Source organism: Tursiops truncatus, chromosome 6 (assembly GCF_011762595.2).
Source record: "Tursiops truncatus isolate mTurTru1 chromosome 6, mTurTru1.mat.Y, whole genome shotgun sequence".
Lineage (NCBI taxonomy): Eukaryota > Metazoa > Chordata > Mammalia > Artiodactyla > Delphinidae > Tursiops > Tursiops truncatus.
Window position 1 is genome coordinate 92,384,489 of NC_047039.1, and position 24,746 is coordinate 92,409,234.

The 24,746-nt window shown below is 45.5% G+C and overlaps 1 protein-coding gene and 1 pseudogene across 22 annotated transcripts in view; both read left to right on the forward strand.

The window, feature by feature from the left end:
* The window catches only part of PALM2AKAP2 (PALM2 and AKAP2 fusion), a 627,479-nt gene that overhangs the window by 510,982 nt on the left and 91,751 nt on the right, over positions 1-24,746 (forward strand). The window contains exon 1 of one of the 22 annotated variants that reach the window (XM_033858389.2): positions 4,125-4,288. The exons of 18 other annotated variants lie outside the window; for them this stretch is intronic. Coding sequence is in view for 1 of the 4 variants with exons in the window: in XM_033858388.2 (XP_033714279.1) it covers positions 4,769-4,771 (3 nt within the window). In the remaining 3 variants the exon portion in view is untranslated. Of the gene's footprint in view, positions 1-4,124; positions 4,289-4,655; positions 4,679-4,749; positions 4,772-4,823; positions 5,016-24,746 lie in introns of those variants that run through there. 3 more of the 22 variants (XM_073806380.1, XM_033858388.2, XM_033858390.2) reach the window with 3 other exon arrangements.
* LOC117312897 (U6 spliceosomal RNA) lies at positions 9,013-9,113 on the forward strand (annotated as a pseudogene).

Sequence of the window (24,746 nt, forward strand, 5' to 3'; positions counted from 1 at the left end):
GCCGCTCCGCGGCATGTGGGATCTTCCCGGACCAGGGCACGAACCTGTGTCCCCTGCATCGGCAGGTGGACTCTCAACCACTGTGCCACCAGGGAAGCCCTGCATTTTTTTTTTTAATGAGAAAGAGTTTCGGCATCTTTTCCTAAGTTCAATGGCCAGTTATAATTACTTATCTATAAATGACTGGTTTGTTTTTTTCAATCAGATAGTTGGTAATTTTCTTCAATTTTCATATTGATTTGTAAGAACTCTTTCCATATTAGAGATAGTAACCCGTTGTTATATGTGTTGCAAATATTTCCCCGTTTGTTTCTTTTCTTAGATTTGCAGTGGTGCATCTGGTCCCACGGGGATGCCCTTGGGATTGGGATTGTTCCTAACTTTCCAATGACTTTACCTGGTACTTGCTGGGAAAGCCCAACAGATCTAAGGCTATTGGTTTGATGGGGGCCAGCCTTCTTGGTGCTGGTTTTCTTTGTTTTTCCATCTTATTCTTACTCTTTTTTTTCTAGCAAGCCTTTATTTTCTGTAGGACACATTTAGTACGTGAGGAGTATACCCAGCTGATGCTTTTTGGCCCTTCTCCTTGCCAGAAGGAAGAAATGGCAAATTCTTTATGATTGACCAGTCTTGGCCCCTTCTTTGGGTTTTCAGATCAGCTCTCTGAGCAACTCATAGGTCTTTCTTTCAGCTTCTATTCTTCTCTAAGCTTGGGGAGGAAGAAGAGGCTTTGTCAATCTGTGTCTAGGCTGACTTCTTTCCCAGAAACCCAACCTTTACTTTTGGTGTTTCTCTAGTAAGTACATTCTATTTCTTGTGTCCCCTGGAGGCCACTCTTGCTCAGGGGCACCATTTAAAATGGGCAGGCAGCATAAGCAAAAATGTACACTTAGGCCATAGGGGAAAAAAAAATCATGACCTCCCCTCTTGCCAGGCAACATTTCCATAGAAGGCGTTGTGTCCTAAATGGTGTAGGGAGTGTTTAACATTTTCATATCCCAGCTCTGTTTGTTTGTCTTCACAGAATCAGTAGCCCTTTATTTGCTTCTTACATGGATCAAGGAGCCTATATATTTCATAAAATATTCTCAGCTCTAATAACCATTATCATGTTAAGACACATACAGTGTGATGAGCCCATAAGCATGCACTGGGTAAGAAGCCAGCCTTTCTCATCTCCAGTGTTTCTTTTTTTTTTAAATTTTTAAAATTTATTTTATTATTTATTGGGTCTTTGTTGCTGTGCATGGGCTCTCTCTAGTTGCAGTGAGCAGGGGGCTACTCTTTGTTGTGGTTCGCGGGCTTCTCACTGTGGTGGCTTCTCTTGTTGCAGAGCACGGGCTCTAGGCGCCCAGGCTTCAGGAGTTGTGGCTCGCAGGTTCTGGAGTGCAGGCTCAGTAGTTGCGGCACATGGGCTTAGTTGCTCCACGGCATGTGGGATCTTCCCGGTCCAGGGCTCGAACCCGTGTCCCCTGCATTGGCAGGCGGATTCTTAACCACTGTGCCACCAGGGAAGCCCTCCAGTGTTTCTTATACTTTCATGTTCTTAAGAATCACCTAGGAGCTGTTAAAACAGTTTCCCTGGTCCTGCCCCCAGAGATTCTGACTTAGTAGGTAAAGGTGGAGCCCAGGAATTTGCATTTTTAATAAATGCAGACATGGTCCTGATATCTGTGGTCCTTAGTCCTGGCTTTGGGTCCAGGGCAAGATATCTCAACATCGGCACTCTTGACATTTGGGACACAACGATCCTTTGTTGTTGTGGGACTGTACCATACCCTTCAGTATATTTAGCAACATCCCTGGCCTCTAACCGTTAGATGTCAGTAGCACCCCACCCCCATTATGACAATATGACAATCAAAAATGTCTTCAGACATTTCCAAAATGTCTGGGTGGGTGGCGGGGGGCGGTGGGGGGGAAGCATCAAATCACCCTTGGTTGAGAACCGCTGACCTAGGGGAGAATAAATGTTAATTGAAAACAGGTTTTACTTTCACATGCAGATGTTCATACCCTTGCATTGATTTCATTGAACAAATATTTCTGATCCCTGGTGTGTACCAAGGCTTTCATTTTAAAAAAGTGTAGCTTAATCATGGCTTCCTCTTTAATATCTTATAAGATGAAAGAAAAGGAAGTGTTCTTGTAAATTAATATCTATTGAACATGTACTTTTCCTAAATTAATATTCCCAGTAGTTTTCTGTAGAATATGCCAGAACTTTAAAAATTAACAGAAAATTAGCATTAATTAATTCATATTTAAAAATAATATTACAGTAATATTAACACTGACATTGCTTTCGGAAAGAATTCAGAATTGCTGTAATATTTCTAATAAGGAAACAAACTTGACTGGTAAATGATACATTCTAATTTAGGAATATAGGAAGAAAGTGATGATGCACTTGCCCTAATACTGTTTATAAAAATCTCACCTCTGCTGTAAGTTTAGAATTTTTCCTTGAAGAGTCTATGGTCCATATAAATAAATAAGTGTCCCCAGACATGCTCATTTCAATGTGAGTTTTCACATGCTATTAAAATGTTAAAAATAGATCACAATGTAGGGCACCCAAATATTTAACTCAGGTTAGTGCCATGAAGAACTGAAAGAAAGAGAGAAAGGAAGGAAGGAAGGAGGAAAGGAAGAAAGAAAAGAAAAGGAAAGAAAGGGATTGACTGAGGCTAAAACTCTGTAATCTCCAACCACTGGTCAGTAAATTCTGTTGAAATTCAATAGTGTAAGAGACAAACATGCAAAAAGGCTGGTGAAACAATTCCTAAATGCCAAGAAAAAGAAGCCTATAGATTTTCAGGAACCCTGAGGAGAACCGCTGAGGTCTCCATTGTAGCCTTCACTGCATCCCCACCTCCCCTTTGGTGAAGGTGTGAATAAGCCTTCAGACAGTAAAGAAGCCTTTTCCGGGGTTGATGCTATTTTTAATGTCTTTAGCTGGACAGGCTTTCTGGACAGGTCCCCGTTACCGTTTCTTGTATGGGAAATCAAGGTCCCTGGCAGTTGTCTTTCCCTGCTGTGTGTGGCAGGCAGAATTGATTCTCAGAAGAGGACCCCGGGATTTTGGTCAGCGGTTCAGAAAAAAAGCGGCCAACAGAGGATGGAAACTAGGGGAGTAAGGGGCTCTGACTTGCAGAGGTGGAGAGGGAAATGAAAACCTTGATCATGCCTAGTGGAAAGTTGAATTCAAGAAATCTGACGACATATCATGGTTATATTTCCTCCGCATAGAACACCTTGGTTTTAAAAATACTCTTTTCTGTGTGAGGTGTTTCTGTGTGTGTCCTCCCAGGATTTCTAGAAGGTCCATCTTCAGAGGGTCATTAACATTATTTAAATATTCATGGTGGGGGAGGGGATTACAAGCTGAAATTTCAGACAGCTTGGGAGTGGGGGATGGCTGGCCACCCGCCGGATCCAGCCCCACGCGGTGTATCAGCTGCCTCCTTCCCCACCGCTGGCTTTGTTAACACACGAGCTCTGACACCAAGCCACCAGCTGCCACAACAGGGAGGGCAGCATGAAGGCTCTGGAGAGCCAGTGAACCAGAAGCATCCCTGTCCCTCAGCCTCTGGACCACGTCACGGAGAGGCCCAAAACACACAAAGACGCGTCTCCCACCGGCCCCCAGCGGTCCTGCTTACCCGGACACAGCCTTGGTGCTGGTAAGGGATGGGGAGCTCGACCCCTCGAGCTCGGATAGGAACTCAGCGGTGCCGGCCTTGTGAGGGCGCACACGCAGCCACACACTTCCATATACACTCATACGCACGTATGTATACACCAACGCACACGTCCAGATGCACGCACGCCGACACGGCCACACGTGCGCTAACACAGGTCCACGTACCCAGACACAGTGCCCTCTCCCCAGTTAGGAAATACTCGTCTTCACTTGCCCCATCCCTCCATCCCTCCAGTCTATCCATTCATTCATTTCTTGGTTTCTCAGTGTGTGCCAAGATTTCGCCAAAGCCACATACAGAAGGTGCGAGTGGTTGGGGAGGGGATATAGAAGCGGAGGGCCAGACCTCTGCCCCAGGCGCTGGGAAGGGGGCGGGGAAGGGGCGGGCTCCGGGAGCAGGCGGGCGGCGCTCCCGGCCCTCCAGCGCGCAGAGCGGCCGCGGCTCTCGGCAGATGCGCTCACCCCAGCCGGGGCCTGCCGAGCGCCTTTCCGCGGAGTCTCCCCGACGCCCCGAGGAGGAGGTAGCGGCCGCGCCGCGCTAGATCGGAGGCCGAGGACAGCGCCTCCGTCCGGCGCCCAGAGGTGGGTGTCCAAGCTCAGGCGCGGCGACCCAGGAAACCAAGTCCCTGGGGCCCCCTCCTGGTGTTGGGGCCTCGGGCGCGCGGGGAGAGGGTGGCTTGAGAGGGATTGGTCTCTTGGGAGGCCCTCTGATGCACCGCGGACTTTAAAGGGCTTTTATGGTCCTTGCCTAGTGGAGCGTGTGCGGGGCGGGGGCCTGGCTGGAAAGGGCTGTGACCCTGTGGCTTTGAATTCCTAGGTTTGGGGGAGGGCCAGCTTTTGGCTGCTTTATTCAATACTTACTCACTTATATATGCTTTAAAAACTAAACTTAAGAATACCACCTCCCTCCCACCCCCTCCGCCAAACACACACAGAGTCGGGCTGTACAGGAAAAGCAGAGAAAAATCAAAGGTCGGTAACCGCCTCTCCAGGCCTGGGAGCCGCGGTAGATGGAGCCAGCGGTTCCAGCTGAAGAAGAAGGCGCGCGTCCTGACTCCTTTGATGGTAGCGCTGGGGGCGTTTTCAGAAATCAGGAGCTTTGCAGGGAGACTGAGGCCGAGGAGGGCCGGGTTCTCAGCCAGCTGGAACCTTTTGGAATGGGGTCCGGGGAGCTGCTGCAGGAGGAGGGAGCAGCCCTTCTGCGCGCGGAGGGAGGGGGAACCGAGTCCGAGCTGAGCCTGGAAGTTCGGCCTGAGGCTGGGACCCCAGCTATTAGGCTCTGGTGTTTTATCCTGGATAAAGCCGGAGGGTAGGTCTCTTTGGCCCCCTTTGTGGGGACACTGTGGGGAGTCGAGGGCGCGGATCGTGGTGGTGAGCGCTGGGGCAAGTGTTCTGAAATCGCGGTGGAGGCGACGCGCCTCCCGGGATAGGAGCTAGGAGATACTGGCGGCTCTGAGAAATTCTAGAGAATTGTAGCGGAGAACAGGGGACTGAATGGACGTCCGGGAGAGCGGGCTGTCCGGGAGCCCGCGGAGGGAGGCGAGGCGGGCTGGGGAGCGGTGGGGTTAGTGGCCGGTGAGGGCGGAAGGCGAAGCGGCGGCGGCTGCAGGCGGTGGGGAACGAGGCGGAGGGTGGGCCCGCGGGAGCGGGTCCCGCAAGCTGGTTTCTGAGTTTCCCTGGACGGATGCGAGACGGCCAGCATTGGGGATCTCTCCCTGATCCGCAGAAGGGGGCGTCTGGGAGGGAAGTGACTCGTGTAGAGAGATGGTGGATTATTTCTCCAGACCCGGTTTCCCGCGTGGGGCAGTAGTGGTTTGGCAGATGTCTGCTCTTCCCTGTAGCAGTTTTAGGCGCAGCACCTAACCCCCCCCCCCACGTATTTACACACACACACACACACACACACCACCACCACCCCCTATATAGTATATCCCTCAGTCTGCAAACAACTTCTCAGAGGAAGCGGTCTTCCGTCTTATCACCCGTCACAGGCACCTGGAGGCTGAATTAGGACAAACCCACCACTCACCAGTGTAATCCCAGGGGATTTGTTTCCTTGGCTTTGTTCTAATTGAAGAGAGTTAATTTAAGCATCACACTTTTTTCCTGGAAACGTTCGCAAGTTAATTAAACACTCTCTTTCTGCTGGCAGCCTCCTCAACTTTGATCAATAAAATTTCAGAGTAACAGGTCTAGAAATGAGGCATATTTAGTAAGGAGTTCACTGCTTCTTTAAACATAAAGCCTTTTAAGAATTGAAACTTGCCCTAAAGCACCTCTAAATGGCTGTCCGATGCCTGCGCTCTCCTCTCCAGTTTTGATATAGGCTCTTTGCTTAAAGAGCATCTTCTCCTTTGAGTGGCCACACCATGGGTCTTGTAGGCCCTGCAGTTATTTTGAGCTGCACTAATAAAATTAGTCATGAGCCAGAAGAAATGAAAGTAATATACCTTGGGTCTCCAGATACCTTACCTAATACACTGGGCAATTAAGTGTTGAGATGCTTCTCTGGCAGTGGAGTTCATTTTTAACTTCTTTCTGGGATGCCAAGATGCTAGTGTGAGACTGGGCTTTGAGATGGGACAAACATTTTGAAATACCCATTATCTCATAGTTCTGGCATGACAGTTGAAACAGTTTCCTGCCTGCGGAGTTCAGGGCAGTGTTGTCAGAATTTATTTCACTTTCATAAGTGGCTCCTTCTGCCTCACTAGCCTCAGGGTCTCTGGCTGATAAAGTGGAAGAGGTTGTCTTAATTTAGTTATCAAATGAGGGGAAAATGATCCACTGGTTGTTTTATTTCTAAACCTTTCAGCATTTCAATATAGAAATTACATATTAACTGTTGCTTCTAAAATGTTAACACCCTGGACTTTCTAATTAATTATGATAATTATGGGCTAGATCGTGCTGTCTTTATAGATTTGGTGGACTCTTAAAACACCCATGTCCTAGATTTCTATCAAGGTTGTCATCACAAGTCTCTACATATTAGGAAAATGAGAAATGTTTCAAATAAAAATGCAATTGAATTTGGACAGGGGTTGTGTTGAGGGATTTTAATGATTAAAACAGGAGCATGTTGAAAATTGACTCTGAAAACCAGTTTCATTTTTAAATTTTATACATTTCTCAGCACTGCTATGATCTGTCATGAATTAGCCTCTGGAATGGCTGTCCTTTGATCCTGAGAGACATGGGAGTCACCATTTGCTTAGATGATTGGTCAGGCATCCTGTGTAAGCTATTGGAAGTTTCAGATTGATTAATATACTTATCAGGTTCAACAATGTTAGTAAGTCTTGCTAGAAGATTGCATCATTTTTTTGGTACTGTGCAAACTTGACACCCGGAGGCAGATTTGCTGTGATGCTAAAAAAACTTAAGCTTCCGAGCCTTGCGCTAGCACCAGCCTCATCCAGGAGCACCTTGGGTGGCTTGAACCTGAGGGAGGCAGTGTGTCCATCAGCCATCAGGGGAGATAGATAGGGAGGGAGGGAGGGAGGGGGAGAGAGAGAGAGAGAGAGAAATATCTTTGTTAGATAATCACCTTCTAAGGATATATGACTGCTGTTAAGTTTTGGACATAGGCCCTTCAAACACATTTTCCAGGAAGATATTATTATAGAAAAGTTGAAATTATCTCTGTTGTAACAGGAAAATCCACTACAGGTTTCCCCCACTTTCTGAAAGTTCACATTAGTGCCACTTAGCTTTTACTCAGGATCTACATTTCGCTAACCAAAAGAAATCCAAAGAAGATTTTCCCTTCTATGAAGAAGCTGTTACCGAACTAGTGTCGTCTTTGGTAAAATGGAAGTGTCTGCTGTAACATGAAGTGGGAATGCTCTTTGCTTCATGCCAGTTCAGCTTACCAAAGGTTTCGTAGGAGTGGTCTACTTTCAGATAGTGGGACAAACCGGTATTTTGCTCAAAAAGGAAAACTATAGAGTATGTTTGTGTGATTTAAGTAGGACTTGATCAATTAGAATACTTAAGAACTAGAGTGCTCTAATAATTTCAGTAACTGAAATTTAAACTTGTCTTAAACATTTATTTCAACTGTTGTTCATGAAGATTTTCTAAGATGTAATAAATGACTACCCCGCCTCGACTACTTCTTGCCTTAGTGAGTTTACCGTGGTGAACATACTGTTGTCCTTCCCTTGACCGTTCAGGATTTTGTAGTCTCAGCGTGATGTTAGCGTAGATACAAATTATAATTTTTAGAAGTGTAGAAGTGTAATCGCCAAACCTAGTCCAGTACAGACTCTGGAGCCTGGCTTTTGAGAAAACTAAAATCCCAATATAAATGTTATTTCTGTTCTTTGCCCCAGTCTCTGAAAGATGAGCGCCAGAAAAACGAGTTAATCAAGACCTTGCCTTCTTCCTACAGTAAAACAGGATGCGCTTTCTCCAGGGTTCAGCCAGAGGTTCTTTATTCCTTTTGAAGTGAATTCAGAGATTGAGGAGGTGCAGAAGAGGACAGACAGCATGGGCGGAGGGACTGAGAGCATCCTTGGGCCCATTGACCTCTTTTTCCCTTTGGTACTTTTTTTTTTTTTTTTTTTTTTTTGCGGTACGCGGGCCTCTCACTGCCGTGGCCTCTCCCGCTGCGGAGCACAGGCTCCGGACGCGCAGGCTCAGGGGCCATGGCTCACGGGCCCGGCCACTCCGTGGCATGTGGGATCTTCCCAGACCGGGGCACGAACCCGTATCCCCTGCATCGGCAGGCGGACTCTCAACCACTGCGCCATCAGGGAAGCCCACCCTTTGGTACTTCTCTCTCAAATCCAGGAGCACCAGTGCTATCAGGCCTTGGGGGGGACACGTTTGAGTGGAATCAAGGAGCATGTAAGTGGCATTTGTTCCTTTCTTGGTTGGAGTCTCAGAAAGACTGCATGGGCCCTGCAACTGGAAAAGGTACCCTTTGGAGGTAGAATGCTGAAGGTTTCCTTATTCAGGAAGAGGATAGGGATGGGGATGAAATGATGGGGCTTCCCTCAAGTGGGTTTGTTTGTCTGTTTGTCTTGGAGGATACATGTCCGAGTTGGGGGAGTCATGGTGTGAACGCCAAGGAAGGGGAGAGAGCTGTAGAACTTGGTGGGGGTGACACTGTCCTCTGAAGCCCCCTTTTCAGGGACTTTGTGGTCGGTTGGATGCTTGATTGGAGCAGATGGGGTGAGCACAGCCAAATACACAGATACTATATCTAACGCCCCAGTTATCCAGAGCCACGGCAGGGCCCAAACTCATTAGTGCGTTGGCCAAATTCTCTATAAGATCTACAGCATGTCACATAAACTGAGTCTTAGCTCCTTCATCTATAAAAAATGGGATACGGAGAAGATTAGCATGGCCCCTGCGCAAGGATGACATGCAAATTCATGAAGTGTTCCATATTTTTTATACATACCACTATATATAAAATAGATAACTAATAGGGACCTACTGTATATCACAGGGAACTCGACTCGATACTCTGCAATGACCTATATGGGAAAAGAATCTAAAGAAGTGGATATATGTATATGTATAGCTGATTCACTTTGCTGTATAGCGGAAACTAACGCAGCACTTTAAATCAACTATACTCCAATAAAAACTTTATAAAAATAATAAATAAATAAAAATAAAAAATGGGGATACCAAAACTTACCTACTTCAGAACTTAAATGAAATAGGTATGGAAGCACCTTGAACGTGTATTCTTCCCCAAATTGGTTGTTTTCTTTAATTAACCAACATCTTCTTTCATCTTTATGGCAGATGCAAATAAGTAAACAGTTTTTAAAGTTAATTTAATTTCATTTTTTTTTTGCGGTACGCGGGCCTCTCACTGTTGTGGCCTCTCCCGGTGCGGAGCACAGGCTCCAGAGGCGCAGGCTCAGCGGCCATGGCTCTCGGGCCCAGCCGCTCCGCGGCATGTGGGATCTTCCCGGACCGGGGCACGAACCCGCGTCCCCTACATCGGCAGGCGGACTCTCAACCCCTGCGCCACCAGGGAAGCCCTAAAGTTAATTTAAAAAAATTCCAGCAATTGTGTAGCACATCAGTTGTTCATGCTTTACACTGATCAGATCCAGAAGCTTTGGGCACAGAGGTTCTCCAGGCCTGACCTCCACGCCCACCCCACAGCCCCCTTTTGACTTGGGGAACCTGGCTGACATCCTTCTCGTCCCCTTACCCCTGAACCCTGTTGTATCGAGGCTTCTTCCAGTCTTCTTTACCTGCTCTCTCTTGATGCTTCGAGTAGGTCAGAAATTGCTTCTCAATGGGAAAATGGACCCAGATTTTCAGGACCCTAATCCTGGGCTTTAAGCTCACTCAGTGACCGGCAGTAGGATGGCGGTCACTGGGATTCCCCTTCACGAACTACTGCAAGCTTCTTTGCCAGCTTTCATGAGTTTACTCTGTCATAAGGCAGGAACATAGATGAATGTATTAAGTAAAGATTTGCCACGAGTTTAAAATAAAAAAGGTTTTCAGAAGAGCCTGAGAAGCGTAGTGAAATCAGTCCTTTGTGTCTCATCATTGAACTTCTCACAGATTTGCAGTAGAGCTGGCTGCTTGGATGATGATGTAGCAGCCAGATGAGGTGGGCACACCAGAAACATTATTTTGAGTTAATTCTTAAGTGCTACACATCATTCTTCTTAACAAACACATATAAAAGGTAACCTCCACCCTTGGTCCAAACCTCGCCGCCAATTTCATGGTGCCACGCCTGTGTTAGGATGAGGCTGTGCGTTTAAGGAAGTGAGTCGGTTAGGAAAAGCAGTTGGGGATTCACAAACAGCATGACTGAAAAAGCAGAACACTGTAGCACCTAACCCAGTTTGTGATGCCCCTGTGAAGTTTTATTTTTAATCACTGTCTGCTGGAGGGAAGTCCCCCTCAGAACGTCTCCGCAGGGGAAACTGTCCAGCTCAGGGCCAGTGACTCTCCAGTGTATGTACCCTGTTTAAGGGCCTCAGCCCTGCATGAAGACCCAGTTTCCTGGGAACTTGCCTGTTCACTTGAGCAGCATATCTGGACATGTGTTGCATCACCCCAGTGTCCATAGAGTGTCCATGTGGTACAGACTGTCAGCATCACCCGTGTGGGAGGAGCCTGGATACCGCCTTTTAAACTGGTTTTGCTGGTGATGCCAAGACCAGGGGATGGTGGCAATCCTGGTGCTCTGTCAACAGGTCTGTGAATTCTACTTGCACATTCTGCCCTGTGGAGCACCCAGCGTCCTTATCTGCTACGTATGATTGGCGAGCAGTCGAGTCAGTGTATATCAATGGTGGTCCAGAACTATTAACCTCTCTTTGAACTACATAAGGATGTTTTTTCTTGCTCTGCGTATGCTTTAGCGAGGAAGCCTTGAAAAGGATTATTACTGTGCAGAGCAAGGATAAACAGTGATGCTAGAGCAGTTTTTCCTGGGTTGTCAGAGGGTGCTGGACTGGACGTTACCCCACAGGCCTTAGAGCGCCCTGGGTTGGTGAGGTTTAGAGGAGAACTTTGCCAGACCTTCCAGGGTTATTGTGTTTTGTCGGTTAGAAGGAAGAGTGTGTGCGTGGAACTGGTACCCACACCACTCCAAGTTCTGTGAAAAGAGAGCGTTTCCTTAGGTGGCCATCCTGTCCATCGCCATGGCTTTCCCCAGGGTGTTTGTGATGATCCTGGGGGCCTTGGACTGAGCTAGCGCTTCCTGCAGCAGAGACCAGCCCTGCAGACTCTGGGGCAAGCCCCGACCCTCAGATGCCTTTCTTCCCACCCAGCCTGACCAGCCTCAAATGCAGAGCTCTGCCAGGGCCGCCTGAGCCCCGCACCTGGGTGTAGGTGGAGGAAGGCCAAACCACACTTTCCAGTAGGCGATTAACTGCCGGCTTGCTGCCCCTCTCCCAGCGCAGCTGACTGTCTCGGCTTCTGTTCTCATGACGACATTTGCACAGTGGAATCATGCAGAAACTTACTTTGTTTGGAGCAATGCCTCCCATACATTTTTTCTGATACAGCCTACAAATGGAGAAAGACAACATTGTTGAGCACTTTTCGTGGGGGGGTGGGGATGGTGAGAGAGTGACTTTCCCAAAGGAATACATCGTACTTAATATTCTAGAAAAATCAAGTACTACACAACCCTGAATTCAAAAGCTCTCTCTGTATGTATGTTAAAATCAAGGTCTATGTGTCATGTGCCGTGTGATCCCAAGGCTGTATTTAGCCTGGCAAATTAGTATTTTTGCATTAGAACATTTTATCCTCGCAAAGGATAGCAAGGATTCTCCCCGTACACAATTCCAGATGAGTAGAATTCATTCATTTGGGGAGGAATATGAAGAAACTGTTTTGGAAATTGAGATCCAACCCACAGCACTTGCGATTATTCCTGTTTGAGATCATTTTTCCTTTTGAGGAAAGTTTAAATCAGTGTTAAATGCAGCATGGAGGTGGACCCAGAGAGTGGGAGGCATTGCTTTCGCATGAAATCACAATGTGTACATTGTTGAAAAATATTCTTTTCATCGTATGCTTCATTACCAAAACCATTCACAGCCTCCAGAGGACGACAGATGTTATGGTGTAAGCAACAGAGAGAGTATAAACTAGAAGAAAGGAAAGGGAAGAAATCCCTCCTTCTCCAACCACCCCTCAGAATGGAATTGAGTTTTTTTCTTCTAGGGAATTCCCTGTAATCCCCAGGGATGGCTTGACCTTGAGGTTTCTCGGCTTGGTGCTAGGAGGAGCTAAGAGGAAAAGGGGAGGGAATTAACATTTTCTGAGCGCCAGACACCAAACTGGTTGCTTTATCTTCAGTGTCTTACCTAATGCTAGCAATCACCACCATTTTTCAAATGAGGATGCTGAGGCCCTGGGAGGTTATCAGGTAACCAGCCGAGCTGCGCAGACGCCAGCCAGTTTTCTTACGCAGTTCTCCCTCTTGTTACTAAACCAGCGCTAAAGGGCCCTGGTGCTCAGAGTGTGGTTTGAGGACCGGCGGCATTAGCATCACCATTACCCAGGGGCTTTGTTGAAACTAGAGAATCCTGAGCCCCATTCCAGACCTGCGGAGTTGGAATCTGCATTTGTAACAGAATCCCTAGGGACTTGTGTGCACAGTATGGTGTGAGAAGCTCCACTACCCCGGACCTGGAGGGCGAAGGTCTGGCAGATACCACCGAGAAAACTAGCCAAACCTCAGGACTGCGACCAGCAGACTGACTTGAGGGATTGGTCTATCTGGGAGCGGGGATGGGTGCAACTATGAATAGAATCTAGCAGGATGCAGCTAAGCATCTTAAAATGCACGGGATGCCCCCCTCCCCTCGCAACAACGAACTATCTTGCCCCGAATGTCCACAGTGCTGATGCTGAGAAACCCAGATCTAGTCGTCCATATCTGGAATTCACATCCTGTAGATATGTTTCCATGGCTTCCGATGCCTGCAGCTCTCTAGCAAGTGTAACTTAGATGATACTGATTGCATTTTGCTATGCAAATGTGATTCTCTTTACTGGGACTTGGAAAGAGTAAAAGAGCTGAAATTGCAGCATGATAGATTTCTGTTAGGGTTATGAGAGTGTCTGGCTCTGGTACCCAGGATGTTGCAGAAATGTTTCTGAGCGTGGGGGTCACTCCGCCCCGTCCAGTCCTGCCTGGCAACAGTACCTTTTGTTTGTTTTACCCCCCAAACTTACCCAGGCCTCTGTTCTATTTCTCAGCCTCCAAGCAAGCTGTGTTGGGTCAGCCGTGATACCTGGAGGCTGGGGGAGGAAAGGGAATAAACGCAAGACTGGTGAAGGGAAGCAAAGCCTCTTTCCTACCACCTTGCCTCCCTGCCTGCCCCTGGGATCTACTCATCTCCCCCTTTTCTCACTCAGCTCCTCTAATTCCAGCACCTCCACTGACAAACACCTCTCCTCTCCTCTCTCCCTGCCCCTTCTCTTTCTCTCTAGATTCTGGTCCAGAACATCTGGAACTCTCTCCCCTCCATCCCCTCTGCCTCCCTCCCTCCTTTTCTCTCTGTCTTCCGTTTGTGAGCTGAAAATCAACCTGAATCACGACTGGGAAGTGAAACCAGGATGCCCAGTGTATATTAAGGGAGGGAAAAGTTTTGAACTGAAATTCTATCCGATAAAGAACCCTTGGCATTTATCTCCGTCAGAATGGCTACAAACACCTCTACCTACTTTCTTGTTCTACTCTGATTAAAACTTGCTTTTTCTCGAGCTCTAGAGTTGGAAATCAGAATTCTTTCTTGGTTCTAGTGTGTTTTCCAGCTTTCTTTCACTGTCGATGTTATAACGATCATTTTCCTATACTTTTAAATGAACATTGTCATTGAAGTAGATTGTTCTCAACAAGTTTTAGATTTATCACCGAGGCATCCCAAGGAGAAGAAAATCTCTTCGCAACTTCTGTGTACCTTCTTTTCATAACTCTCATGATCCTTTGCAAATGAAAGGGGACGCCTTGGGGAGTGACGGCAGGCTACACAGAACGTCCAGCTCCAGCATTTGGAGCCAGAGGCTGGGGCAGATGAAGCTGGAGTGCTGGGCTTCTGGCCAGAGTGGAATGAATCTTCCCAGCACTGGGAAGCCTGTGTTTTTCCAGCAGACCAGCTGATCGGCTCCAGAGGGCTTTAAATTGGGAAATGTGGAGTTCTGGGGAACAGTGGAAATCAGAGAACAGGAGATTATGGAGGATTATTGGTTATGTCACAAAAAGGGGGAGATTTGACATCTGGTAACTGATTTCTAGTAATTGTTTTGAGAAAATAATTGGGAAATCAGTATTAGAAACAATTTTGTCTTTAATATGAGTCCTAAAGGTGTATAAATGAGAGGAAGAGGACTTTCCTGGTGGTCCAGTGGTTAAAACTCTGCACTTCCACTGCAGGGGGCGCAGGTTCAATCCCTGGTGGGGGAACTAAGATCCCACATGCTGTGCATTGCGGCCAAAATAAATAAATGAGAAGAAGAAAACCTTAGAGGACTTTGTCCCCCGAGGTACCCCTCCTGTCTTCAGCCCACACCCTCTAAGTGTGTTGTCACGTCTCATGAACGCCTCAAGGGTCCTCTTGGGCTTGATAATGTATGCCATCTTTTGAAAGATCCACTAAATTCTTTGGGCCACAAATTATGCCTTTCAAAATTGTCCTGGAAGAATGCTAGTAAGAATCATTACACAATTGACTACTGCAAATCCTTGGACACATACAGAGTAACAATTACTGGGGCTTTATGAAGAATGGGTCCAAACCAAGGGCACAGTTTACATGAACAGAGGAAAACATAATTCAATATGTGTACAATTGAATAAAACCTTGAACCTTTAACATGGGCCCATTTTCATACACAAATTGGGATGAAGCTTCTTTCAAAAGAGCGTAACTTTGAAAAAGCTCAGATTTTCATATTTCTTCAGTGAGTCGAATCTTCCATAAGTGCAGATACTGGGAGATTAAAGGGGATTTAAGATGCTTCTGATAATGAATATTCATTGAAAATCAGACCCTCTTCCAAGTGCCACATATGAATCGCCATCTTTCTTTCTTTCTTTCTTTTTTTTTTTTTTTGCGGTACGCGGGCCTCTCACTGTTGTGGCCTCTCCCGCTGCGGAGCACAGGCTCCGGACGCGCAGGCTCAGTGGCCATGGCTCACGGGGCCCAGCTGCTCCGCGGCATGTAGGATCTTCCCGGACCGGGGCACGAACCCGTGTCCCCTGCATCGGCAGGCGGGCTCTCAACCACTGCGCCACCAGGGAAGCCCTATATTGCCATCTTTAACCCTCGTAACGTCCTCCTGTTGGGAAGATACCAGTATTAGAAATTTTTGTTACAGATGAAGAAACTGAGCACAGCGGTTTAAGACAAGGGCGTGTATCTAGTAGCACAGTCAGAATTTGAATCCTTGTAGTCTGGCTTTTATACACAGTCTCTTAATCTTTACCAAACTTATTCTGCCTTCTTTGTACTTAAGACAAACTAAACTTGCCGTCTCCTACTGCAGTTGAGGGTATGGGTCTCAGTCCACAAGCAAAGGCTTGCAAAAAACGTAGCATTTTATAACTTTTGTAAATTAACTATTTTGTCTCCAAGGCTTCAGTCTGTCCGGCTAATAGAAAATTTAACCTCAGTTATCTTGGGAAGACGCCCACCTTATGATTGCATCCAAGGTCTAAGGTTTTAGGAAAAGGGCCATCTAGACACCTCCCGACACCGGTTTTAGTTGTGATTTCCAGTCACGTGTCTATATTGCTTTGACTGTTTCTGTCCCCATGGGCAAGTTTGAGGCTCTCGGCTGTTCCACACAGGCATGGGATGGAGCCTGGGAATCCTTGGCAAATCTGGGAACCTGGAGCCTGGAGTCTTTCCTCTCTGAAGTCTTGCCAGCTCTACTGGGAGCTTCCAGGGAACAGAGCAAAACACCCAGAGGTAGAGGATGGAAGGGTGCTTTCTAGAATGCCTTGCATAATCTTGTCTATAGCTTAGATTTTTACAAAAGCTAGGAAGAACCTTGACTCCTTGACACCAGATCTCCAAAGCAAGCATCCTGCTGGCTGCCTGCCTGCCTGAGGGGGAGGAAGGAGGAGAGCACGTAAAAGGAGAAGGCATTCATTAAGATCTCAGAAATATTCATGGACTAGAGTGGTGGTTGCCAGGGGCTGGGGGGAGGGAGGAATGGGGAGTTAGTGTTAAATGGGTACAGTTTCAGTTTTGCAAAATGAAAAGAGTTCTCTGGATGGATGGTGGTGACGGTAGCAGAACAATGTGAGTATACTTGATGCCCCTGAGCTGTACACTTGAAGATGGTTAAAATGCTGAATTTTATGTTTGTATATTTTACCACGATAAAGCATAGTCATCCACACAGAAATTTTATTTCATTGGTACCAATTTTGACTTTTATTAAAAACAGTCAAAAGATAAATCCAAATGACAGAAATAGAAAATAAACATCACCATCACAAAAAAAAAAAAGTTCATGAAAAACTATCTTTGGAAAGCTAAAGGAGAGCAGTAGATTTGAATCCTCCAGTGGTGGGTGTGTTCACTTCCTTCAAGGGAAGCGCTGGTCTTGTCTGACCTCTGAGCCCAGCCTTGGTCTTGAAGACAGTGGGCCCCGAACACCCAGTGGTAAAGTGGCCTCAGAAAGTGTTTGAGGTCCAGCTGGTCCATTCCCTTGAGGAACACTCAGCAAGATGGGCCTGTGTGGTTCATGGTACCCTCTTTGGAGCCCACGGGACTGATTCGAAGAGGAGAACATGTGTTGAGCTGTGTTTTCCTACTGTCTAGGCTGCTCTCTGGCCCTGGGATGAGGGCAGCTCTATAATTACCACACCTCTGTCATCAAAGGAATCCCGAGTTGTCACATTTCTCAATATTGTTTCCTTTGCAAATTAATTCTGGTTTGTCATATTTCCAAGGTGGAAACTACCTCTCCTCGCTTTTTTTTTTCCCCACTGTAGCTCCATGATAAGGGAAATGATGGCTGCCTGGACTTGTCTTCCAGCATCCAGGGCACTGCATATCTGGGCCCTGCAGGGGCCCAAGCTCTGAAACAGGAAGAGGTGCCTGTCGAGGTCTCGAAGACACACTTTCTTAGAGTTTGCTGTCTTCTCATGCTTCCCCGGCTGTCAGAAAGGGCATGAGAGTGACCTGGGGGTTGCGAGGCTGTGGAAACACAGTGGGGGCAGCCTTGGATGGCTCTTCCCCTCTGTGGGCTTTGGTGTCACCCCAGCAGGGTGACTTCCAGGCGGAGGGCCAGCTCCCCGACACCCATGACAGCAGGGTCCCTTCTGCCTGCCGGCCCTGAGAAGCATGCTGGGGCATTTCTGTGATGGCACTGCTAGTTCTTCCCCTTGCTTGCTTGTTTGTCATTTTAATTGTGGTGAAAGACACATAACATAAAATTGACCATCTGGACCATTTTCAGTCACATTAAGTACATTCACATTGTTGTGATACCATCACCATCCATTGGTCCACAGAACTTTTCATCTTGTAAAACTGAAACCCTGTACCCATTAAATACCAACTCGCCCTTCCCCTCTCCCCTTCTAGCCCCTGGTAACCACCGTCTACTTCTGGTCTCTCTTAGTTTGGCTACTCGAGGTAACTCATCTAAGTGGAATTACATAGTATCTCTCCTTTTGTGACTGGCGTAATGTCCTCAAGGTTCCCCCATGTTTTAGCAGCTGTTAGAATTTCCATCCTTTTTCATATTGGTGAATTATATTCCAGAGTATGTCTATACCATATTTTGTTTATCCGTCATCCATCGATGGACACTTGGGCTGCTTCCACCATTTGTCCCACCCTTGTTGTTGAGAGGCATGAGCCATCTGTGAAGTCCTCTGGAGATCAGAAGAATTCCCCAGTCCCTACTTTCAAGGAGTTCACTTCTCTAGCAAGTGCCAAAGTACTCATACAGGAAAAACTAAATCACAGTAAATCATCGTATATTATGAGACATCTGTCAGGACATGTCACAAGAGGATGTGGATTTGCAAAATGCATGGCTTAGAGAGAGTACACTCTATAGTGTGGATTCCAGAGGTAGGTAGCCCAAGCCCCAATCCTGGCTTTGTCTTTAGTATCCATGTCACTTTGGGGGAATTATTGAATCTTTTCTAAGCTTCAGTTTCTTTCAGTCTGTAGAATGGGGATAATAGTACTTTCCCCATAGAGTTGTTGGGAGGTTTAAATGAGAAAACATTGATAAAGAGTTTAACAGAGAGCCTGGCATGTGGTTAGCATTCAAGACTAACATATAGAGGAAGCAACCTATTAGCCACTAAATGCCAGTCAGTTCTTTTTAATATATTGTTCTTGTTCTCTTAATCTGACTGTAAACATTAGTATCTGCATTTGCCACAATTTCGCAAATACTTGTGGTTCCTATTCTTTCCTCTTCATCTCCCTTTAAGATTATGGTAGTTTGCATGGTAATCGATTTTGGAGATTCTCAGATTATTCAGTAAGAATAAGCTGTTTTTATCAGATAATTGATAATAAAAGTGAATATGGCCTAGCTTTCTTATCCATGGGAGGATATAAAATGAGGAAGGGAATGACCGTTAGTAGATAACCTTTATCTAACTGGCGAGGGAGTTAGCTTTCCCTAACTCTGGGCCCCGTAGGGAGAGGGGGAGGCCGGGTTCCATCTCTTGGTAACGTAGGTCTGATCACATTGCCTAAGTGGCTGTTCTCTCAGTTAAAAATTTCATATTTAGATTATTTTAATCTCGATGATGGAAATACTCTCATTTTTTCTAGTAATGCTTAAGAAAACTTTAAAAAAATAAATTGATAGTTTTGCTGAATGAAATATTTTTCTCTTCAAGGGTGCCCTAAGGCATTCTAGAATGTGGGTCTAAGGCACGTCATCTGGCTGGTGCATTATTTTATTCTATTCCTGTTTGTCTGCTTGGTATTTCCAACCCAGGAGTCCACCGACTTCAAGGCAATTGAATCCATTATTACCCAGGAGAAAAAAAGTCTTGAGTCTCCCTTGCCCCAACAGTAGATTTCTCTCTAAAAAAAAAAATAAAAAAAAAAAAAAAAATAAAGGCATTTGAGAGGAGCGGGTGCAAACACAGGAACCTCCTCCTCCACCCTAGCTGTTGCTAAGCTGTAAGCTAATATTGTGAGAAAAAATATCAAGTTCTCAACTTTCTTTGCCATACCGCTTTGTATTTTTTACTAGCATTAACGAAGGTTTTCCCCCAAATGCTGGTTAAAGCTGAATGGTTTGTCCTTTAGTTTGTAGACTAGGGAGCTTTGCTTAGATTAACTCAAGGTGCCCAGGCTTCTTCCACTCCTCTTGGAGTTCTTTTTACACCTTCCCTATTATTCTGGTGGTATCTTTCAATCAGCTTTTCTGATCAAGTATTTATGGTGACGATTACTCAGTCTGCTGGGGTGGGTAAAGGAATGTTGTGGTGCCTTTAAATATATTTGTCTATTTGTCATCAAAAGTGAAAACCAAACTTGGAGATTTCTTTTCTCTATTTAAATTTGGAGACTTTTCTTTTTGCCAAAATCTCTGGAGAATGATAAGGTAGCGGTGGTTGAAATACTTCTGCGGCTTTTAGCAAGGGAGGATTTAGCAAGTGAGAGTTTCCCAGATTGGGTTTAGATTCATATTTGTTTATGTTCCAAACTTTTTTTTTTTTCTATAATACCACAGTTTTGAGTATCAGCAGAACTTGGGGCAGATGGTATTTCATGGAATGTGTGTAATCCTTTGGGGTTGTACATTTTACTCAAATAAACTTTCATGACAGGTTGGTTAACTAGGACAAAGTCTCCAGCAGACTTCACTTGACTCTTTTTGTTCTTTTCCTGTTTTCCTGATCAGACTTCTGTCCAGCCCCCTTTAAAGAGGGCAGCTGAGTAGCGTGAAAATAAGGGTTTTAGGTGGTGGTGCAGTTAAGTTACTGAGGGGTGTTGTGGGTTTGGTCTCACTTGACACTAATAGTGAAGCGATATGGGAACCCCCCACTCCATCTGCTCCAGTGGTGGGTCTGGGGAGCTCTCCAGTGATGGAGAGTAACTCCTCTCTTGGTTTTCTCACTTCTGGGTACCAGAAATAATTAGCCCTTGGTTGGCAGAGTGTAGAACTGCCCACCAACGAGGGATCTTACAGTATGGAAGCAAGAGCATAATGTAGGAAGGAAGTTGACATTTTTCAGGGTCAGCTCTACCTAATTTGCAAAATATTTTCGAAAGCCATCAAGTAATCCACAGACTCATCAAATCAAAGGGCTAGGTTGTAGGGAAAGAATCCTGTAGAATTGGGGAGTTCAGAACGACTTGATCAAGTTATTCTACCTCCCAAAGCCTTGGTTTTGTAAACTGCAAAATGGGCTAATAATACCTATGATTAGTTGTTGCCGTGCAGTAACCAATCCAGAGTGGCTGGTGTATTTTCAATAATGTATATATTTTTTAAAATAATTAATTAATTAATTTATTTTTGGCTGCATTGGGTCTTCGTTGCTGCACACGGGCTTTTTCTAGTTGCAGCCAGTGGGGGCTACTCTTCAGTGAGGTGTGCGGGCTTCTCATTGTGGTGGCTTCTCTTGTTGCGGAGCACGGGCTCTAGGCGCGTGGGCTTCAGTAGTTGTGGCACGTAGGTTCAGTAGCTGTGGCTTGCGGGCTCTAGAACGCAGGCTTAGTAGTTGTGGCGCATGGGCTTAGTTGCTCCACGGCATGTGGGATCTTCTCGGACCAGGGCTCGAACCCATGTCCGCTGCATTGCAGGTGGATTCTTAACCACTGCATCACCAGGGAAGCCCTCAATAATATATTTTTAATAAATGTAAATTTCCCTTCCTCGACCATTCAGGCTCAAGTAAGTTGCCATGTAAAAGTGTTTTGAAAACTACGGATATTAATTATTATTTGTGTTTGTCTCTTAGTTGACTTTAAAACATTTGTTTGTCCCAGGAACAGAAGAAAAATATCCCTTGATTGTGAGACAGGTGCATTTTTAGTATGTTAAGTCCACTGCCTATCTTTCCTTTTATTTTTTAAATTTATTCATTTATTAATTTTTATTGGAGTATGGTTGCTTTACAATGTTGTGTTAGCCTCCACTGCACAACAAAGTGAATCAGCCATACACATACAGATATCTCTTCCCTTTTGGACTTCCTTCCCGTTTAGGTTACAACAGTGCATTAGGCAGAGCTCCCTGTTCTATATTCCCGGTGTGTTCCCATCAGTTGTCCATTCCTCCCACCCTACCCCTCTCCCCCTTGGTATCCATATATTTGTTCTCTACATCTGGGTCTTCATTTCTGCTTTGCAAGTAAGACCATCTGTACCATTTTTCTAGATTCCACATATATGCGTTATTGTACAATATTTGCATTTCTCTTTCTGACTTCCTTCACCTGTATGGCGCTCTCCACTGCTTATCTTTCTTGCTCATTAACACGGTCGATTTCAACCCTTCAGTATTCCTGGCACAGAATCTTCAGCTGTTTGCATCAAGTATGTTCTTGGGTTGTAAGTTACCAGATGATCCTGTGGGTGGGTCTCTGTCGGCTCCAAAATTAAATGACACGTGTGAGTTTTCTTACTGACTTAACTCAAAAACCATAGGATGACTGGGAGGCACTGAGGAAATGACAGCTTCCAGATAGTCCATCGGCTTTCCAGAACCTGTGTCTTTGGGGAGCTAGAACTGCAGTTAAGTGACTCCCAGAGGCCCCTCACACTCACTGGTTTCCGCCGGGTCTGATTTAGCAGGAGTGATGGGAACATGATTCAGAGATGGTCGTATAAGTATTTTTATTCTGGTTGAATCATATCTGGTAGTTATTTCCATTTTTCTAATGTTATCTGATTACCTCAGGGATGCCCAACCTTTATTGTCCTGACTCACTGAGGGACGCTGCTTGGTCATGAATGGGGAGACGCTGGGGAGGAAGAGGGTTGGCAGGCATTCCCCCCTGGTGGGTATCCTGGCAAATTCCAGGGAGGGAAGCATGTGATCATGACTCCCAGCAAAGCCTTACTCAAACCTTGCAACACAACCCATTGTGGAATCCCTTTCATCGACGCTAATACATTCATCTTCTCCTGAAAGGAGGCTGAGCTGACATCACCCTATCCCATATTGCACACCAAGAAACTGAGTCTCAGAGAGGCTAAGGGAATGGCTTAGAGTCCCACCCTTAGATCTGGTAAAATTCCAGGTGGATACAGACCACCAAAGTTAGAGGAGAAAGGAAAGTCTAGAAAGACTTTCTCCTACTTTAAACTTGCCTGTATTGGTTGGTTAGCTTCCAAAGAGTGATGATAATTTTTTTAAAAATCATTTTTTAAAAAACTAAAAATGTATTATATTTGTGATTATTATTCAAATTCAAAGAAATGAAAAAGGAGCTCATCAATCCTCTAGTTCAGTCCTCTCATTTTTACATATCAGAAGACTAAGACAAGTGCCATTAAGTAATTTGGTCAAGGTGATACATAAGCTGGCAAGTGGTGTAAAATATATTTCAAAAACTTTATAGACTACCTGCGATTATTAAAGCTCTGTGTTCCACTAAATACACCTTTAGCTGCCTGAACTACCCCAGATGACTCTGAGCTGTACTGTTTTTTGTTTTTCGCGGTACGCGGGCCTCTCACCGCTGTGGCCTCTCCCGCTGCGGAGCACAGGCTCCGGACGCGCAGGCTCAGCGGCCATGGCTCACGGGCCCAGCCGCTCCGCGGCATGTGGGATCTTCCGGGACCGGGGCACGAACCCGTGTCCCCTGCATCGGCAGGTGGACTCTCAACCACTGCGCCACCAGGGAAGCCCTGAGCTGTACTCTTGAAAGAAAGACTCCTGACCCTTGGCTTAGGGGTCTGTGAGACTTGGGGTGAGAACTTGGTGCTTTCTGGTACTTGCATGACCTCGGGGCATGTGACGCTTCTTACTTATATCTGTTTCTTCATCTGCAAATGGGAATAATAATTCCCATCTTGCAAAGTTAGAATTAGAAATTAGAGGTAATGAATTAGGGAGAATCCATCTGAAATCGCCGTGTTTATAGATTAAGATGGTCAAGTATTGGGAATGTTGTATAGTTTAACCTAAAATATAAAGAGTCTGATAGATGCTCAGTAAATAGTAACTGTTCACGTCATAATAGGGGATACAATAGAATTTTTATGAATATTATAGTGAGGTCCCAAATGTCTGTTTTCTTTTTTCAAGGAAACGGGGAAGACCAAAATGGCTCTGCGTTTTCTTAAATTTTACAGGTGATCTCTGACTTTGGAAAGCTTCTTACTTGAGTGCCCGCCCTCCCCCCATGGCCCTTCAGGACGTGATCATTCTTTTGATGTCTTTGACGGTTCATGGCTCAGTTAACTTTCTTCCATTGCTCTTGGGGACAGGTCCTCTGTGACCCCTCCTTCCGGTTTTCTTTCATTGAAAATCAGTCATTTTTCTTTTATTTATTTATTTTTAAAATTTTTATTTTTTATTTTATTTATTTTTGGCTGTGTTGGGTCTTCGTTTCTGTGCGAGGGCTTTCTCTAGCTGTGGCAAGCGGGGGCCACTCTTCATCGCGGTGCGCGGGCCTCTCACTGTCGCGGCCTCTCTTGTTGCAGAGCACAAGCTCCAGACGCGCAGGCTCAGTAGTTGTGGCTCACGGGCCCAGTTGCCCCACGGCATGTGGGATCTTCCCAGACCAGGGCTCGAACCCGTGTCCCCTGCATTAGCAGGCAGATTCTCAACTGCTGCGCCACCAGGGAAGCCCCCGAAGATCAGTTATTTTTAGGTTAGAAACTTTTCTGCACAGTAACTGCCCTGCCTCATTAATGCATAGAAAATGGATATCCTTTCAGGATTTTTAGCACTGTTATAGTTTCTCTTCAGATAAATTTTGGCTAAAACTCTATAAAATTCACCTAGACTGAAGTAATAGCATTGAGTTATAAGAGCCTGAGGATGATTTTGGGGATTCCTGTGTTCTGGACGTCACTGTGTAATTACCTAAATGTTTTGTCTTGGGCTTCATATGACTAGTTTATAAATATACAAGATTTATAAGGTCATTCTAAGTAAAAAATTTGGTTATTTATGGTTTTTCTCGGCATTATATATTCATAGATAGTGCAGACATTGAGCATTAAGGAAACAGTGAGGGGTGAGTTATTATTAGTTCATATTATTATTTCATTTTATTGGATTTTTGAATTCTTTCTTCTCAGATTTTCTCTGAACCCGTATAACACTACATCCAGGGAAATGTGCTACTTAAGCTTGTTGGTAAAAGAAATTTAACCATGTTTCGCTATAAAACAAACCACTGACATGGGCAGAGGTGGGGGGAGAGGGGAGAAAGAAATAGAAGAAAATAATGAGAAAATCCTAAATCTTCATCATTTTCCATAGGCTTCAACCCAGTTTTCTACTCCCCAAAGTGACAGGCTAAGCCTTTTTATTTGTTGTCTTTTGAACGATTAAGAAAAAGGAAGCTGACATTCATGTAAAACTTAACTCACTCAACAACTTCAGATGCCTGGTGGTAACA